Source organism: Sinohyriopsis cumingii, unplaced genomic scaffold (assembly GCF_028554795.1).
Source record: "Sinohyriopsis cumingii isolate HCF-2022 unplaced genomic scaffold, ASM2855479v2 utg003052l, whole genome shotgun sequence".
Taxonomy (NCBI): domain Eukaryota; kingdom Metazoa; phylum Mollusca; class Bivalvia; order Unionida; family Unionidae; genus Sinohyriopsis; species Sinohyriopsis cumingii.
The window spans coordinates 267,579-288,911 of NW_028316378.1; the positions used below are offsets into that span (position 1 = coordinate 267,579).

A 21,333-nucleotide genomic window follows, 5' to 3' on the forward strand; every position below is an offset into this window, starting at 1 on the left:
ACTTCATTAACTGAGGTCCTAAATATATATATATATATATATATATATATATATATATATATATATATATATATATATATATATATATATATATATATATATATATATATATATATATATATATATATATATATATATATATATATATATATATATATATATATGTGTGTGTGTGTGTGTGTGTGTGTGTGTGTGTGTGTGTGTGTGTATTTAATGCTTTGTTGTTGTGGTTTCTTAAACCATATATATATTTATCCCTCATTTTTATACATAGCTGACGAAAGTAGTCATTAGTTACGGGGTAAGATGCACCAAGACTGCTTTAGTTAGGTGAGGCAATAGTGACAAACATGGCAAAATAGCAATCTAATTTCACGATAAGTTACCTTGTATGTTCTGAGAATGAAATGATTGTAATGTCTAGTTTAAATGCTTTTTCCAGAACAGGTGGAATGATACCAGTGTGTTTGTCATCCTACTCAGTTTGCACTATACTGATACTTTGTAACAGGTAACAGTTTGTTTTTATATGTTAGCAAAAGTTTACGAAACATCACTGAGAATGCAAAATGCTACAACAACAGCTGATTGGCTCAATGAATGTAGTGATACCTTGAAAAGATGACAAACGATGCATGATAAATTTACTTTGTGTCTGTAGCAACATTGAATCGTAGCTACAAAGCATTGTTCCATTTTTTCCAGTATGGTTGGCTCCAAAAAACAACTTATCTACAAGACAATGGTCTAAGCGAAATTCGTTGTAATGCCATTGAATATAAGGTCTGAAGATAACGGATGACTCTCCATACTTGTAATTCATGAACTTTCCTCCGTATGTTTGTTACAGGAAGAAACTTTTCCTACAAAAAAAAACAAAACAACATTATTTCATTTGCAAAGTATAATTGTACAAATTTCTCGTATTTGTCTAGATATTTAAATTTTACAAGTTTAAAAAAGAAACCACATAAAGTTTCTCCTAAATCTTCCTTTCAGGTTTTTGCTTTAAAGTAAGAGTCCATCCTCCCCAATTTAAAAATGGTATTTCTAATCATCTCTCAGTAAGTTGACCTGCAGAAAGTGTATCACCTGTGTGCATATAAGGTGCCATGTGAGAAGGTTTGAAATGCATGAGCTTTTTCCTGAACTATTAAACTGCATACATATAAACTGTCTTAGCACTGATATACACAATTTTGAATGACAAGGAATGTCATAAGCTCATTTACATGTTGGTGTCCAAATAAATATTTCAACTGTTGAGAATGACGACCTTTATAATGTGATGTCTTAAACACAAATACAAATCATGAACGCATGTTACTTAATTTTGTATAGCTCTTTGTGTAATCCACTTGACGCAGGACACATTTCCTTCCCAGACGACATAACATTGTTTATTGGACGGCCCTTGTTCCCTAGGATCCACAACCTTGTATATCTTAGCCATTCTTCTTGGTAGTCTCTCGAGCCGAGGAAGACAAGTTGTGCGATCTCATCGACGGTGGACCCGCATGTGGCTCCGGAGTCAGAATTCCGTTGCACACAGGCGGTTGCTGTGGGGCATGGGACACAGGTGGTTGGGGGAGGCTGGGATACAGATATGTGACGTCTCTCACGAGCTGCAGTAAGACGACGGCGGCAATCAACCTCGTAGGTGGAACAGGCTTTTCTGGTCAGGGCTCGTCAGTGGCTTCTGTCTGAGGCAGCGAACTCGAGCTGGTGGCGTTGAATGTCTGTCCATTTGATGTGCGTCTTGAGATTGTCCTTGTACGTCTTGCGAGGGCGACCTTCGTTTCGGTTGCCCTGGGCTAGCTCGCCAAAGAAAAGCTTCTTTTGGGATTCTGTTTTGATCCATGACTATGACACGGCCAGTCCAACGCAGCTGGGCCTGAATCAGTTTGGTTTCGATGCTTGTTGTGTTGGCTCTATCAAGGACTTCCTGGTTGGTGATTCGGTCCTGATACCTGATCCGCATGATGGATCTTAAGCAGCGCTGGTAGAATTGTTTCAACTGACTGATATGCCTTCGGTAGACAGTCCACGTTTCAGAGCCATACAAGAGATACGTGAGGACAACTGCATTATACACTTTCATCTTTGTTGACAGGTGTATGTCCTTGTGCTGCAAGACCTTGGTTCGGATTCGTAAGAGTGTCTGACTAGCTTTTTGGATCCTCCCAATGATCTCTTTGTCCAGGGAGCCATAACTAGATATTGTGCTGCCAAGGTATTTGAAACCGTTCACATTCTTCGCCAATGGTGATGCACAGTTGTGATAGGACAGTGTTTGGGGCGGTCTGGAAGAGGACTTCTGTCTTTCCTAGGCTTATTGTGAGTCCAAATAGGTTGGAGGCTTCAGAGAACCTGTCCACGATTGCCTGTAGGGGAGTCTCTTCATGGGCCATGAGGGCACAGTCATCTGCAAAGAGTGCTTCAGTGACGAGTCTTTCTAGAGTCTTGGGTTTTTCAGCTAGGCGGCGGTATATAATGTAGATGCCAAAGGTCAAGGTCACGGATGGCTTGGAGCAGTACCTAAGTGAAGAAGAGATTTAAGAGTACCGGACCGAGTACATATCCCTGTTAAATATGGGTAATTTCTGAGAGGGTTCCCCGTCTGAGAAAATCTCTCCAGTCATGTCATTGTAGAAGAGCATGGTGAGGTTGGTACACTTCTGAGGACACCCACGTTTCTTGAGTACTACCCACAGTGCGTCTTTGTTGACTGTATCGAAAACCTTTGTCAGGTCCACAAAGACGGCATACAGATTCACGTTCTGCTCAAGGCACTTCTATTGGACTTGTCTAACTGCGAAGATTATGTCAACGGTATTGCGGTCTAGGCGAAAACCACACTGAGACTCGGGTAGGTTATCTTCTGACACTGCCGCTACAAAACTGTTGAGAATGATGCGAGCAAGTATTTTGCCTACTATGGAAAGCAAGGAAATGCCTCTGTAGTTACTGCAGTCCACACGTGTGCTTTTATTCTTATAGATTGTCACAACTGATGCGTCGCAGAGGTCGTCTGGCATCTCCTCTTCTGCCCAGATGCTGATTAGCACGTCGTGGAATGCCTATAGAGTCTGTTCACTGAGAGCATGGTACACCTCCGCTGGGATCTCATCCTTTCCAGGTGCCCTGCCACAGTTCGTTTGTTTATTGGCCGTCGTTAACTCCTCTGTCGTTGGCGGAACAACCAGTTGGTCGTGCGTTGTCTGTTGGGGTATTTGGTCAAGGACAGATTGGCTGACCGATGAGGGCAGGTTTAGAAGCTGACAAAAGTGTTCTTTCCATCCCAGGATCCAAAACCTTGTATATCTTGGCCATTGGTATGGGCATATCACGTGTTGAGGATCCTCCTTCTCCTCCGCAAAAAGGCTCAAAAGAAACTGGACATATTTAAATGTTTAAAACTTATTATATAAAATATATCAGTTAAATGATGTTATCTTATCATTGTACAAATATTATAAATACAAAATATGATTGATATAATTTAACCTATTCAAGCTTGCAACCTCACAAGTGAATCCAGTATATCAAATTTAGGCATATTGTTATGTATATTTGATTAAATTTATATCTGATTTAATTGTTTGTACATTTTAAAATCTTTTAATTTTTAATTTTATTATATGTCGAAATAATGTACTTTTGTTTACTAGAAACTCTACACTTTTTCAGAAAATATTTTGACCTTCACTGTTCATTTGTAAACACATAACGCTGACTAGTTTCCGACCCTTTTTCAAAATTAATAACAGTTACGTGAACAGGTTCTTGTTTTAATTATTTTTATTGTGGGAATAATAAGGATGAGGTCGAGGCTGTATTGGATACGTGACCCTAGAATTATAAATGGTTTTAAGTGAAGTGAACAACTTTTAAAAATATTTTTATTCATAGAGTAAAATGATTGGTTTTTGTCAGGGTCACGTTGAGAGTGTTATTTCTTGTGTTTCTACAAGGAACTTTAGACAATAGCACAGTAGAGAATACAGCATACGTCATCGCCTTCCATCACGGATTCCTCGTCAGGATTCGAACTTGAATTCATTAGAACATTTCATTTTTAGGACTTCTAAAATTGTATTCGTGGATTATTCTTGGATTATTTTTGGATTTGTTTCTTAAAACTATAAGTTCTTATTTTTCATTTCTACAGCATTTTTCCAGGGAAATAAATACTTCTTAATTTTTACGAAGCTTGTTGTTTTCACTATTTCTTTCGTTACTGTTTATTTAAGCATAAACACGTAATATAAGAATCGAGGGCTCGTCCAAGATTATTTTGAATTTCAGCTCGAATTTTTTAAAAATCTTTAGTAAAATCGGCAAGCCTTTCCTAAAATGTCTTCAGATGTGGAATTCCTTCTTTCAAATCATACCCAGAAACATATAGATCTTTCCAGAAAAATTAATTAATTGAACTTGCCAGAAAATTTAATTAATTGAACTTGCCAGAAAAATTAATTAATTGAACTTGCCAGAAAAATTAATTAATTGAACTTGCCAGAAAAATTATTTAATTGAACTTGCCAGAAAATACGATCTTTCTGAGGTAAAGACTACCTTAACGAAGCAAGAAATAAAAAATATTGTGGTCCAGTACTTGGTACGAAAGAATATTTTGGATAAAAGAGCATTGTTTTCGATCATTAGATCTGTAAAAGATTCTCACATAAAAGAAAAGGAATTAGAATTAAAATACAAGACGGAATTGGAGTTGAGGAAGCTGGAACTTCAGAAAGAAATATAAGAAAAACAAATGCAGTTGCAATTGGAAAAAGAAAAAGAACGAAAGAAATTGGAAAAATGAGAAAGAGCAAACGCATTTACAATCGTTAGAAATAGAGAAAGAAAGACAAATGCTGTTACAAAAAAACAGATGCAAATGCAGTTACAAGAAAAACTAATATATAAGGAAGAAAAAGAAAGAGAGAGAGATGCAGATGCAAATGCAACGAGAGAAGCGAGAGAGAGAAGATCAATGTAGAATAAAAGAAATGGAGCTGGCAAGTGAAAAGTATATTTCTACTTCAAATACAAATTTGAGTTTTGATGTTGCAAAGAATATTAGGTTAGTTCCCCCTTTTAGAGAAAAAGATGCACACAAATATTTTCCGTATTTTAAAAAGTTGCTGAAAATTTGGACTCAATTATTACAATGAGTCTTCAGTGATATTTACCGTTCACTGTCAGGTCAACAAAATGGTGACTATGATACGGCTAAGGAATGCATCTTAAGGGGCTATGAGTTAGTCCCTGTCGTTTATCGGCAACAATTCAGAAATTATAGAAAAGAAGCTGAACAAACTCATGTCAAATTTTCTAGAGAGAAAAGAGCAGTTATTTGATGATGGTGCTTAGCCAAGAAAGTTGAACGAGATTATGAAAGTCTCAAACAACTTGTATTACTTGAAGATTTCAAAAACTGTGTCCATAGTGACATTAAGACTTATCTTGAAGAGCATATGACGAAAACTTTGGAAATGGCTGCTCGAGCTGCTGATGAGTATTCTTTAACTCATAAAGTTCCTTTTGTAAATAAGACTTCTACTTAACAGTCTTCTCGCAGAAAAGTATTAGAACCTAATTCAAGCCCTTCTAAATCTCAAACTGGCACAACTTTTAAAAATCAAGCTTCTGATAAGCTTGATTCAAGATCCTTTTCTCTTCCTACGTGTACCTATTGCAAGAAGAAAAGGACACGTTATTTCTGATTGCTACAAATTGAAAAGAGGCACTAGACTCAAGACAGACCTATTCCAAATACTATTTTTTCTATGCGGTCAAGGTCACGGTCATGTATTGAAAGCAATATATTTGTTGGGTCTAATAAACCCCAGTCTGATTTTATTATGGAGAATTATGAACCATTCATATCGAAATGTTCTATATCACTCTTAGGTGATTCGGTCTGTCCTATCCCTATTAAACATTTATGGGACAGAGGAGCTTCTCTGAGTCCTTTATTGTCAGGTATTTTCCATTTTCTTGAGAAGTCTTCTTCAAATGAGCGTGTTCTTTTTCAGGGAACAAAGCGCGGCTTTGTTGATGTTCCTTTTCATTGTGTAAATTTGACATCAGACTTTGAAAAATATGATTCGATCATATTGTTTTGATAGGGGTAACTATTGGGATGAAGGCATCCAGTTACTTTTATTTGCTGTTAGGGAATCAGTTCAAGAATCTTAAGGCTTCTGTCCCTTTGAACTAAATTTTGGACGCACTGTTCGTAGACCATTTAAGTTGTTGAAAGAGAAATTTCTTTCTAATTAAGATACTGAAATTAATCTTTTTGATTATGTTTCCAATTTTAAGTATAAGTTGTCAAAGGCTTGTGAGGTTGCGAGAGCAAATATGCACTCTACTCAATCCAAAATGAAGTCAAAATATGATATCAACTCAAGTGAAATGAGGTTTCAGCCTGGTGATAGAGTCATGGCTCTCTGGCCCATACCACAAAATCCTCTTCAGGCCAAGTATTATGGTCCGTATACATTTGACAGGAACATAAATGATTTACATTACGTCATAAATACTCCTGGGAGGCGAAAACAAAATCAACTGTGCCACATAAACAGGCTAAAAGAGTATATTGAAAGAGATAGCCAGGTTACACATGCAATTAGTTCATGCCCCACTCATTGAAGATTTAAGTGAAGGAATACCATCGGATTCTACTGACACTGGAGTGACAAATCTTCGAAATTCAGAAATTATGAAAGATCTGGACCAGAAACTTTCACATTTGCAAATGCAAGAAAGAATAATATTGGCTTTAATTTGGACATCATTTTTGTCGGCAATTTACATCAGTTATATAATTACAATCTTCTGTCTCCGAAGCATCGAATTCTTATCGGGCGCTTATCTGGAACGACTTCTAGCGTTACGCTATGGAATGCTCATTCCTGATTGTCAGATCGTGTCATATGAACATTACAACCATAAGGGGAAGAGGATTAGGATTCGACAACCTCAAACACTACAATTAGAATTTGTTGGTGAAGCTTAATTGGAACATTTTTATTATAAGTGATGGGGTTTCACCATCCTTAATTCCTGAGGATTTGCTTTTTAGTAATTATTGATAATCGAAAATAAAGTTTTTAATGTAGGACGCTTTAAACTTTGATTCATGAATGGTTCTTCTGATCCATGACTCCAAATGTCCATTGAGTGTTGTAGTTTATTACGATAGGTTGTACCATTTGTTTAATGCATACTCGAGACGGATGAAGCGCAATATGGCCTGTGATTTAAGGTGATATCCTCTTTCAGACCAATCCCCATTCCCGTCTTGGGAATAAATTAGTTTTACTACTAGAAACCATATCGTGGTCGATTTTCCACAAAAATACACCCAATATTTTCCAGGGTAACAGTTAATCTAGACAAATCTTTGCTGTCTGTTTCATAGTATACAGTAAAATTTATATAAATGTGTAAATAAATACATGAATTGTAAATATGACTTTATTCTGCTCTACCCACCAGACCAGCAAAAACGCATATATTTCCTAACAGGACATCATGTATATATCATGTGGTTTTGATTTGGATTTCTTGGTTGTAAATGCATTTAGTATTGCCTATATCATATGGAAGACATGGGAGCTAAATGCCTTTCCAGACGACGATCCCTGACTGATCTTGCCTGGTATCAAATATTGGATTATCGACTCTCTTCCTACTGATCTATCCCAGGTCTTATATTAATGCCAAGGGTATTGAGATACCTGCCTTCAAAATTCACTACGAGAAACCTACCTTATATTTGAATCGAGTTCATTCACAACCTATGCTACTTTTGCAAGTTGATAAGGAAAGATGTTGCCATGACTGCCCTGATATAAAGGTCAAATAATGCATTTACCACACCTACTTATTGAACCAGATGTCCACAGTTATACTATAAAAGAATGACTCATTTAAACAACTTTCCTTTGAAAGTCAAAACTAATTTATTAAACACAAAGGATGAAGGAGAAACATCCTGGAAATCGTTCAGTAGAAATGTAATCCGTGCAGTCTTTAATTTTTTTTATAAACCAATTAAAGAACAAATTACATGAAGTGAGTAAAGCATTTGATTCTTCGTCCTGATGGCGTCAATACAAGGATTACTGATTAATTAAATATGTAATTTGCTTGGCGATTTAATCTTCCTCTTTTATTGACTGCGTTGTCACAAATGGACGGAAAAATAATCCATTTTGTCCCCCGATAGCACAGCCTTGCCAGCTGGAACTAATTAAGCAGAATAGTACATATGCTTTATACAATTTTTTTCACCACATCTGTGCTAATCATCTTAAGGAGATTTATACAATAAATTTAAAGTGATACATCTTGTAATTTTAAATGTGAAAAACATATGCATTGCTTCTTGGTTGTTTTCTGTGCATTCTTGCTAAATGTATATTTATACAAACGATTAACAAAATAATTATAATATCTTAGAACACTTCTTAAATTTGCATGTTCTGTCCAGATTGTTATATCTAGTTTTCTGTTATATCTAATTTTCATTGATGTAAAGCGGATTTCGATGTTTTACGAGTACACATAAATATGTCTAGGGTGAAGAAGAAGGATTGTATTGTCACGGGTGAACTATTTCATTATATCTGCCAAAACACGTAGATTTTCATTTCATTATATCTTTATTTTCAACATAAACCGTCTATTTCCATAGATGTTTTTTTATTCTGTGCAAATACGATTAACAGCTGCATTAATATATGGATAAAATGTTCCAAAATTTTACAGTAGTTTAAGGACCGCGACAACTGACACATTTAGTTGGTGCATATAATACATCTGTCTTTTCTCAAATTCATACTATTTTAATGCATGAAGGAAGATTTGTTTTATCACATTTCATGCGCCAGTGTGCGTGTGTGTGTGTGTGTGTGTGTGTGTGATATTTTGTTAATTTGATCCCCAGTTAGACGATTTTATGTCAGGTATTCTGGGGTGCAGAATTAGAGAAGTCATATTTCATACTTTTAAAGCTATATTGTCGCTCTCGATGTTTTTGTTCTTAAAAACACTTGGTGACAGCAGTTTGACAAAATTGGATAGGCTTTAAATAGATATTAAACCTTTGTGACAGTTATTGTGAGTCGTGGATTCATTGGAATGAAATTATTTTAAGTAAATATGTTTAAAAAAACAGATTCAGATTTGTGTAGGAATATGACGTGGATTTACGTGTAACTGGTCGGACGTTTAAAAACTGAAGCCTTAGTTTTATAAATTTCTACATTCAATTTCGGCTTGTTTGTGACATATTTTACGCCATTGTCCCAAACATTGGTGGTGTTTAGGCATATTTTAAAATTATGGATTCCGTTTTGATGAATTTTCGCCGCAGATTTCGACAGAATTGATTTTTGGGATAATGTTAAATTACAGTTCGAGTTATATCTGACTTCTTATAGCTATGGTGTAAGAAGTAGATGTTGACATTGAAGAAATGTATGAAAGATCAAAACGGGCGCACTAAGCTAATTTAATAATTTCATAGAGATGTAGAGGAGGAAGTAATGGCTCTTCCTAAAGAAAAGCAAACTCGAAAGTGGACCGTAAACGTCAAGAGAATTACTGAAAAGAAGACAGATTTTCATACGGAAAAACAAACATTAGGACTTGAACATTTAGGGCGAAATGTCGCATAAATCACTATCTTAAACTAAAATAGATAGAGATGGAAAGTTTTTCATTACTAAGATGTAGAAGAAAAAAAAAACAAATGACACCATCACATTCAAAGTCAAGCTTTAAATATACAATTATCAAGCAAAGGAAGATACTGTAATATTTCATGCTTAATTTGAGGCAGTGGCATACCAGAAAAATGCGGTGAAGAATTAAAAGTCATGGCACTTAGAACGTTGCTACTATGAGAGGGATAGCACAAGAAACAAGCAAGAGATATTGTGAGGTAAGAAAGGCACTGAGAGATTAATTTGGAAAAAGACATCATGAATAGGTAAGCCAGTTAGTAGACATAAAAATTATGCAAACGAAATATACAAATCTTTGATCGTGTGTATCGAACAGCACTTAACATAAATAATATTGAAAGTTTTTTAACCGATAAATATTTGTAAAGGCTATCCAGACGCTTGGGAAAGGTAAAAGGTGTAATATGAGCAAATGACCAGTTGTCGACTGTTAAGGACTATATCAAGCCTACCAAACTTAGTTCAAACAGAAGCAGTCTTCATCAAGGAAATAGTCAAGCATCAGGTGCATCTGGACCGGATGATCCTTTGGAGACAAAAAGTGCTGTAAATGTCACCAAAAAGACATATTGCCCGCAATTGTTTCAACACGAGTAAGCAGAATTAGGCATCATAATTCGTAACGTTAGGAATCGGGAAGCATCTTATCTCTCTGCCTGGCAGCATTAACGGAAAACGAAACAATTTTTGTCAAAGATACTGGCTTTGATTACGATAGACTTATTTGATAATTCCTGCAAACCTGATGGACAGAAATTTATCATGTAGACTGTCATAGGACAGCCATTCGTGACCAACCTTGCAAATTCTGAAGTTAAAATTAAATATATTCTCGGGTCGGTGAACGTGGAACGGGAACCAGACCTTGCAGCGGGTGCTATGTTAGGAATGGATACACTCAGAGGCAATATTGTTTTTGCAGCAACACATGCTCTGCAGTGTATTCAGAAGGATAACAAGGGAACCCATTAAATGATTATGTTGTGAAACCAACACATTTGCAAGGAAATGCCACTGAGGATCCATAATAAGAAATTAAACTGAAAAAAGTGACATTTCCTCGGTTAATGCAGAAAAACTCTATGGGTTACAAAGTGAGGGCACACTATTGGAGAATCTTAAGCTGAAAACTCTCCTTTAGAACAGGACATTTAGGATGGCAATGTATTCTAATGGGAAAATATAATTTTCCGACGTAAATGGATTTCCCATGAAGAAAACAGGTAAGATACACAGCTTGTAATCCCAATAGGCTGATAATACTGCTTTATTTAGAATATTTTATCAGCTCACTTCAAAGAAGCCTTCTGGCTTTGACGATTTTATCAGCGTATTTCTAAGAAGCAGTCTTGTATATCTTAGTAAATATGAATTCATTTCTTTTAACATAAAATAGCAGTTAGCGCATGTAGGATCAGGAAGCAATGATACAGGGCCTATTGTAGACCTTGAGAATTGTTTTTCGCCAATAGGCCTATATCGAAGATAAAATCTACTTCTTAGAAATAGATGTATCTTTACAGTATTGGATTTGGCCTGTATGACTACTTTTATAATGAATATAAGTATATTATCTATATGCTTTAGTTTGAGTAAATTTTTGGCTGGAATTATGCATGCTGGTTACCATTGTAATCATTTGGAAGATCATCGTATTGATATAAGTAGTTTAGTTTTCTCCCACCCACCACCCACCACTACTCTTTCGTGAAATAAATCTTTAAATTATATAGTGTTTAAACAAAAGTAATCACAAATAATCCTTACAATTTATAAAACTTAGGATTTTCCCATTTAGTACTGGCATACTCGAAATATATATATATATATATATATATATATATATATATATATATATATATATATATATATATATATATATATATATATATATATATATATATATATATATATATATAAGTTGCACACCAATAGGTCAGATGTCATTGATTTAAAACGTGATGGCGATCCCATGCAGTACACGGGATATAGGCAACACATATTGCTGTTAAAAAGAAAAATGATTAAGATGACTGGAAAAGATGGTCTTTCACTGTATTGAATCTGACAGTCTTTTATGATGGCAAGAAAAACAGTGCATGATACTATCAAAAGCTTACAAGTAGCAGTTATTATTAATAATTCTTAGCATTGTTTGCTTTGCAGAAAATGATGCGATTCTTAAAAAAGTTTCCAAAAGTGAAGACAATTATGCATTCTGGATCAAGAAGAAGAGCAGAATATGTAAGATTTTCATATGCGAGGAACTCATCTGTGCCCACGCCAGTTCATTCCAGTGGATTTAAGTCTACTGCCAATGAATTTGAGACCATTCTAAGTTCCTTTGCATCATCATTACAAACTTCTCAGGACGATGAGTAATTTCTTACGCATATAGTTTTGTTAATTTACAAAATGTATATTTATGAATCTTGAAAATAACTATAAAATGTAGATAAGGTCTTAATGGGTACTGCTGTTTAGTGTAAGTTTACATCCTATAGATATACGAGTCTGTTTTGAAAGACAATTGTCTGATGATGTTTAGCACAAAGTAACACTAAATCATGTTTAAACTTGTATGATGACAGTGTACAAGTAATGTAGTGAAATGTAATAATATAAGAGGTCTACAGAGATGTCCATAGTTCAGGTTGCTAACCAAAAGGCTTGATCTGCAGGGTTATGTGATATTATCCATTCGGAAGATAGAGGTCAATAGTTTACCATGATCCAAGTCATATATGACATTGTGCATATCCAAGAAAACAGTAAACTTTCAGAAGTTTACAACCCTGTGAGAAACTTTCTTAGCATAAAACCACAGTTTGTGCTGTACTGCTGTATTATGATATTTTTTTAATCAATATTTAAGTCCAACAGAAAGAAATGAAGAGCAAACATATATTGGAAAGCAAATAATGCATATAAAAGTTAGTGGCAGCAATAAAATGGTTGGGTGTATTGAACATAGCTGAAGCCATAAACTAACTCAGTTAGGTTGTAGGCAAGTCATACAGGTTGTAGGCAAGTCTTGTTCTCAATGGGAATAGGAAAGCCTAAGCCTATTAATTAACTTGACTTTTTCAATATTTTCAAAGATTTTTTAGGGGGAAGGCTTAGTACTTTATTAAAAAAATGAATTTTTTAGATAAGGTGATATGAAAGAATCTGAAATTCTAACCACTTGAATCTGTACATGTTCCGTATGAAAATGCTAGTGAAAAACTTAGGGTTAAATGAATACTTATGTAATGGTTCCTACATGTCCTCACTTGTGATTGTTTATTAAAATACAGAAGAACAAGTCTTTTTCACATCAAAACTTACAAGGATGATTGCGTCTGAACTGTTTGAGTATTTCGCTTATTAAAAGATTATTTATATTGTACTAAGGATCCTTGCAGGTTTGTAGATAATAATGTGAAATAGCTGGAGTACTCTTATGTTTAAAGTAAATTGAATTTTTTTAAACATGCAATGTGTTTTGAGAATACATACCTACCAGAATGAAGCTTAATCAGCCATATGCTACTCAAGCATTTGAGACTTGAGACAGTATAGTGTTTCAGACTAATTCATGGTACATGTACATATGATTATAGTGTTGTATTGGAGTTGGTGTGTAGTCAAATATGTTTACTACAATTTTAAACATGTACACAACAATTCTTGTCCTGTAAGCACTGTTTGAATTGATATTATCAATAAACAGGAACTGTGCTTTTTAGCAGGAATAATTATGTCGAAAACGTTTGAATTAAATTTGAATGCATTTTTTTAAAATCTCTGTGATGACAGTAATTTTGATTGTATAAAATATGCATATACACTGCTTAATTAGATCCCAAGCAATACAAACCGACCTAAAAATGCATTAGTTGGTTTGCGTTTGTTTGCATTACTAACACTTGGTTGTATATTTATCCCCAAATGTCACTACCTAGCAACACAAGGGGAAAGGTAACCTGCCCCGAATTGCCGAGAACATAATGGCTGAATGAGTATTTTAGAAATTCCTACAATTTGTGCATTTGAATATCATCAATATCATTTTAAATTCCGAATAAAAAGAGGATGCTTGTGATTTTTCCATTATGACTCAGTTATCGAGGTTATATTGGCTAGGTTATAAGTGTTTAAGATTTCCAACTTACAGTTTTGTTTACTTGGTCATTGTCTTTCACACTATTATTGCAGTTAGTAAATGTTATTACAAACTTAATTTTTCATTATTGTTAGAGACATAAGTCAATGCTATGTTGGTCATTTTGTATCTTGTCTCATGCAGAGTTCATAGTGCTCTAATACACCTTTGTATCAGTGACATCATACTGTCATGAACATTTAGTTTTGAGATGCAGCATGATAACTAATCTTACACAATTAGTCTATTCTGAGCAAGTACTGTTATTTTATTTTAAGGTTGAGGACCCCTGACAAGATACCAGAGCAGAAGGCAAAAGCTTGCGGAAGCTTGGTCTGCTCTAAGAGCAAACCTTTCAGATGCAAGGGATGAAGAAATGTCACCAGCTACACACAGATGCAGCAAGTATTGCAGAGAGGAACAGGAAATAATCCGATGTCTTGATTGCAGCACAATTGCTTATTATTGTCAGATGTGTTGTAACGAGGTTCATCAGACTGTTTTATTTCATACTCCCCAAATATGGTAGGTAAACTGACATCATATTGCAGACTCATGTTAATGATAATGTAAGATGGAAGCTATTACAAATATCCACACAATACTCAATTCTTTATCTTAAGACAACCTCTCCCCCCACCCTCAAAACAATTACAGGGGCAGCATTAAGGAATTGCCATGCAAAATATAATCACCCACCCTCGTTTGGTGTTCATGGTGTTAAGGTCACAGTAAGGAAACAGTATTACCTAAGACAATACTGGCCCACATTCATTGGCTGATCTGCTTCAGTTGCTTATTGTCAGATAACATTTTTCCCAGTATGGAGTAACTTGAAATACTGTAGTTTTGTATTGGACAACGGTTCAGGAATGACCAGACTACATTTTTTTTTATAAATGATGTTATTTAATGGACTGACGGTTATATTTATAGAGTGCAACTTGTTTTGGCAGAATTTGTGTTCTTTCAATACAGGTTTTATTGTATCATATGTCATCACTTGATCTTTTGCAGTAGTATATTGTATAGATTGTCAGGACGTTTATTGAGGTCCTGTCATTCCTGAAACATAATGACTCAAATATGCAGATGTTACCCACCAGTAAAGGATCATTATGCACACAACACTTTTTTCAGCAAAATAGAATCATTTTTCTCAGTGATAATTATTTGAAGTTGCTTATGTTGGTTATATTATTTGATTGACCAATTTCAATTATAAATATACAGAGATATGGCAAGAGATCATTTTTATTAGAATATCTATGATAGAAGATGAAAATGGAAGTGATTATGTTCTGTGTGTAGAATGGCGATACTGCAATGAAGCCAACTATTAGATATAAAAGTATTCATTTTGTTTTCAGTTGCATAATTGAAATGTTGCAAGGATTATTAAGTCATAACCTTATGTTGGGATTTATTACAGTCTTTAAATTGTATGCATTGTATTGAAAACTTTTAAAAATGCTAGTACTAGTTACTTGTTCAGATATTGTATTTTTAGGGGCCATCTATTTAGTACGTACGCAAAAATCTGGCAGAGCTTGACCCCTCCCCCTCCCTGTACACATGCGTGCTTTCTTACACCCCTTACCTGCATACATATGCTGCCACCCCCCCCCCCACTCCGAATCCTATAGAACGTCCTATATTTAATCCACGCAGAAACGATCAAGGATTAATAATATTAACATGTTTAATAAAACAGATAGTCCACCGACGTTGAATGTCTGGCTGCATCAAATAAATAAGCTGTGTAACTTAAAAAATTTGTCGAGTGTCCACTAAAATTCAAACGCCGAACCCAGTTAAACAGGTTACGTATTAAACATATTATTATCGAGGTTTCACCCACCATCGCCGTTCCTATGCGTACATAGATTATCTGTAGACCCGCCCATACGCAAGCATATGCATTTGGGTTAACCCCCTCCCCCTCCATGCATACGTACTAAATGGACGGCCCCTTATTAGTTTATGTAATTAATAAAAAATATATGTTTCTTTCTTTTTTCTCTACTGGTCGTTGGCCCGATGAGCTTATGGGATGGCCTGTTTGTCATCTGTCATCAAGCTGTCTATCAGCATAAGTCTATTGTTTCTACTCCTCCTAAAATACTTGACATGAAATTTTAAACATATGTTCATCCCATTGTTCACCTGGTCCAAAATCAAAATGTTGCTATTCCTATAATATCGCTGCTACAGTATCTTGAAAATCTTGATATCAGTACTCAACATGACTAGAAAATCTTATTGTCATGAGGTTTTCGCTGAAAGACTTGTGACGTTCAGTTGTGAAAGGCTTGTGACATCTAGTTGTGAAAGGCTTGTGACATCTAGTTGTGAAAGACTTGTGACGTCTAGTTGTGAAAGACTTGTGACGTCTAGTTGTGTAAGACTTGTGACGTCTACTTGTGAAAGGCTTGTGACGTCTAGTTGGTCATAAATGAAAATGTTGCCACTTGTACATCCAATATGGCCACATCAGTGGCCTTATGTAACTTCCTCTGATTACCCTTCCTGAACAGAAAGTCATATTGACATTATGTTTTTTGCTACTTCTTAATGATGTCTAATAAGGCCTTGATGATGTGGTGCTATTCTGGCAGCCAGTATAGCTGTAATGATGTCTAATAAGACCTTGATGAAATGGCGCTATTCTGACAGGCAGTATAGCTGTAATGACGTCTAATAAGGCCTTGATGAAATGGTGCTATTCTGTCAGCCAGTATAGCTGTAATGACGTCTAATAAGGCCTTGATGAAGTGGTGCTACTCTGACAGCCAGTATAGCTGTAATGATGTCTAATAAGGCCTTGATGAAATGGTGCTATTTTGACAGCCAGTATATCTGTAATGATGTCTAATAAGGCCTTGATGAAATGGTGCTATTCTGTCAGCCATTATAGCTGTAATGACGTCTAATAAGGCCTTGATGAAGTGGTGCTACTCTGTCAGCCAGTATAGCTGTCAGAGCGGCAGTCTTGATAATCTTGTTATCACTACACCTAAATAAATGGTCATATTAATCTGCATTATTTTTTAAAAATCAATTCTAACTGAGAAAGAGAAAGGGGAAGATCTTCTCAATTAAGTAAAACAAACAAGAAACCATTTAGTTCTCTCTCTCTCTCTCTCTCTCTCTCTCTCTCAAGAGAGCGAGGGATGGGTGCAGGGAAGGAGGAATAAATTGTTTTTTCCTTGACAGAATGAGAGATGTTATAAACCAAGGGAAAGAGAACATTCATTTAATTCGGGTTTCCAAATAGTTATAGATAACAATATTACATAATAAATTATAGATAATATTACATAATAAATTATAGATAACAATATTAAATAATAAATTATAGATAACAATCTTACATTTTAAAAAAATTAATCACTACACATTTCACTTTTATCTTTTTACTTTTATGAAAGTTATTGAATTAAATGAAAAACTATAATCAATTTTTATGAATTGATGATGCATGAAAAAGAGGCATAACCAAATTATAGACAGTACAGTACACTAAGTACTATAAGTACAGTATGCCAAGTACTATCAGTACAGTACACTAAGTACTATAAGTACAGTATGCCAAGTACTATCAGTACAGTACACTAAGTACTATAAGTACAGTATGCCAAGTACTATCAGTACAGTAAACTAAGTACTATAAGTACAGTATACCAAGTACTGTCTCTAATATTCATGACTAAAATATACTGATATTTTTCAGGGTTGTTCCAGTTTCCAGGCTGGAAACATTCTTAAATCAAAAATAAAAATTTCAAGCTTTATGTGGCTGGTATTTTCGGATCTGTATGCAAGCACAAGTTCCCTCTATTCTTCTGTAACATGCGACATGGTGAAAGGTAATATTTAATATTTTTCTTAATTTTTTAATGGATTTGTGAATAGGTTAATGGAACTTTGATAAACATAGTCTAATATTGTAGTAAAGTTCGAGACTGTTTTAGGTATCTGAATGATGCAAAACTCATTCATAGAGTTTCAGTGTGCTTGTTTGTTGAAATTACTATGCAGGACACTAGTTTCTATTTCTTTCTTTTATACTGGCTGTGTTTATGTCTGTCTGGTAAGTTTTACGTTTTCCAAATAAAAGTATCCAGAATGATTGAACTTGTGTCAGTATTATCAAATGTCAACAAGTTGTCTATTGTGTTTAATGGTTAGTAAATGTTCTTCTGATTCTGGGATAAAAACCCTACGAGCATCATTTTCCACAAAACCTTTGTTTTCTATTCATTTTCCATCATACTGACATGGAGTTTCAAGGTGAAGAAATTATATGGTGACCTTTATCAAATACATTTATAATTATGCCTTTTTAGTTCTTTTTTGTGTTGGATAATGAGTGAATTAAACCTTCCACATAGCAAAATGTCGAACAATAGATTTAGTTTGGATCTTAAATGTTAAAACCTATGTATTCATTTTGTATATGGCTTTCTTTTTAGGTTGAGTTATGCAGTAAACCTATTGGAGAATTTCATCCATGACGGACAAAAAGAGGAAAAGATCATTGCAATGTATGATGTTGCATGCATGCTTCACAAACATCTCATTTTATGTTTGCAATATAGAAAGTCAACTGTTCAGATGTGATTGTTGTTCATGTGTTCTCTTACGATTTTGATTTAATTTATATTAGTGCTTCAGTCGGAAGCAGTTTCTGCCTCTTATTTTTGAATAATGGCTTATTTGATTCAGTCAGCTAAAATAATGTTACCACAGCTGTTGCTTTAGTATGTATGTATATATAGGATTTAAGGGCACTTCAGCAGAGCACTGGCATATACCACTAATTTAAAGATGAGTTCCTAATGATACAGAATTGTAAACAAAATCTGTTGGAACATGAACCAAATATACCTGTACTACAGCAAGTATTTTGATTTATGAAATTGGAATTAATATGTGTATAATTTTTTAATCATATTAATAGTGTATGCGTCATGCTAGTACAGCATAACTTGTTTATAATGAACCACATGGGATACCTAACAATTAACTTGTGTACAGAGCATTATGTACACATTACTCTTTAACTGGGGGACAAATTAACTTTGTACTTTTGGCAAAGTTGTGCTGTATCCATTTTTGTTCTAACCATATTTGTATGTATACTTGTATGCTTTGATAACATCTAATCAGGATATATATATATATATATATATATATATATATATATATATATATATATATATATATATATATATATATATATATATATATATATATATATATATATATTGGTTTCAGAAAATTGGGAATAATGACAATTTAGACTGGGTTAGCTTTTGTATTCCAGTTTTTCATAGTTTTGCACATAATATGTCATGTCAGATAAATATTTTGTTGGGTTTTTATGATCCACCATATATGTTCTTGGGAGGTATATTGTATTGCCAAGTGAAATACCATACTGTATTTTTGGGGGAAAACATAACTTGTAACACTAATTAGTTTTAGAGAGAACCAAAGAATTATGGAAGGACACTACTAATATTAACACAGCAGCAAATCTAGAACTAATCAAGACCTATTTTCATATCATTTAATAATAAAGTACCATTACATTATTGTCTGCATTGGTATCACAACTTTTTAGACCTCCGTTGGTGTGGGTCTTGTGTCATGCAGAAGGCAAAAAATGGCATGTCATGCTTCAGCTCTATTATTTCACACACACACACAACCAAAAGCATCACCATGGAGGATTTGTTACCCATAAAATAAATAAAATTACTTGATGGAATCAATTTTAGTATGACAGTTAAACTTACCTTTCGAGCACTAGGAAAGCATTTCCAATTGGATGTGTGGCCTTTCTTTGAAATACTGCAATGCCTGCCCAGCACCAAGTTCAATGTATTCAGTATCAATATACCTAGACAGGCAAGTGAGACACCAGCTTTGTGAAGCTCTTGAACCTAGAATTGAAATGAATTTAATTTGTGCAGCCCAGATTTAAATGTAATATCATGAAATAGGATGCAAATATAATATAAAGGTCTTTTCAGCTTGCCTTTATATGAGATTTATTTATGTGATTGTAATGTCAACTGTTACTCACTGAATATTTTTCATCACATCTGATCTTATCTTCAATCATAGTTTTAAAAGTTTTTAAAAGCATTGAAATATAAATGTGAATATATCAACTAAACTGATAAATATGATTCGCTATTCAAGAACAGAAAACATTGGGGTAGAATGGGACTTTGGAGTGGAAACTTCTAAACATCATCCAAAACATGAAACTGTATTTCACTGACAACATAAAAAACACAAAGTACGGTCTGGATTACATCCGATGTGCCCCCTCCCCTCCCCATTCTTTAATTCTTAAAAATAACCTTTACCATAACATAGTAAAAGTTTCAATATACAGTATATCTGGTATTAATGGGTTGCAGGTTTACTTGCTTTGTTTCTTTATAGTAAAACTAGTATGGTTTGGAATGGCAATCCCCTAGCTTTTTTATTAAGCTCACACCAACTCTGACAATACTACATTTGTAGTAGTTCTTCAGGCTATTAGTGCATGGTTACAATTTGTTTCAATAAAATGAAAATGTAATTGTAAATAAAACCTGGGTATATCTCAACTTCGACCACCTCTTAGATACCCCCGAGTAAGGAGCCTAAAAACTACCCATCATGCAAGCCGTTACCGTACTGGCAATCTATGTACAGGTTGAAGAAAAATCAAACAATGAAGAAGGTGGCTACAATACTTTTTGCATTGTACTTACAAGATCAGCGAATTTTTAAGCAGAAAGTATATAGCTTTCTTTGGCTTATCATAAACAGCTTCTTTAGGTACCTGGCGTGACTCATTATCATAACGTTTTGTTTTCTTCTTGTGGAAGCAGTTTCCACCCGGCATCCCAGTGAGCAATACTTGAAAATTTATCTGTAATCAATAAAATCATACAAGATGCATTTAGCAAGAATATATACATATGTTACTAAAAGATATAAAGTTAAGACATTTATTTGGGTGTGCAAGTGTGTTAATGCATATGTGTGTATGAAAAAGTTGTGCACATAAAGCAAGACTTCTGTGATTTCATGAGAAAAGAAAAACAGCAGAACACGTTTTTGTATACAGTCAAGTGTTTTCAATCAAACAGCTGTTTGACTATTTGTGCTGATAGAATAATCTACATTATAGTTGCTTTAGCATGAAGTAATTTCTACCAAAGCTAGTGCTTAGTGCTGATTCAGAACAAGTTAAATACCAAACACGCTAGTGACTGAAAATATAATTGAAAAACAGTTATTGGGTTAACATATGTCAATATACATGCTAAAATGATTTTAGAAAAAATATGAAACGCATGGCTGGAGGAGTCTAGCACTATTAACATTTGTATCATTCATTGGAAAAATGTAATA

At 34.5% G+C, this 21,333-nt stretch overlaps 1 protein-coding gene across 1 annotated transcript; it reads right to left on the reverse strand.

Moving 5' to 3' along the window:
* Nucleotides 1-222: 222 nt before the first annotated feature.
* Nucleotides 223-20,922, reverse strand: LOC149769906 (uncharacterized). Its single transcript, XM_089949671.1, has 3 exons — nt 20,759-20,922; nt 19,716-19,862; nt 223-863 (listed from the first exon to the last, which is right to left on the reverse strand). The coding sequence occupies exons 1-3, from the start codon at nt 20,819-20,821 to the stop codon at nt 729-731; spliced, it is 345 nt and encodes a 114-aa protein (XP_089805797.1). The 5' UTR covers nt 20,822-20,922; the 3' UTR covers nt 223-728.
* Between the last annotated feature and the right edge of the window lie 411 nt (nt 20,923-21,333).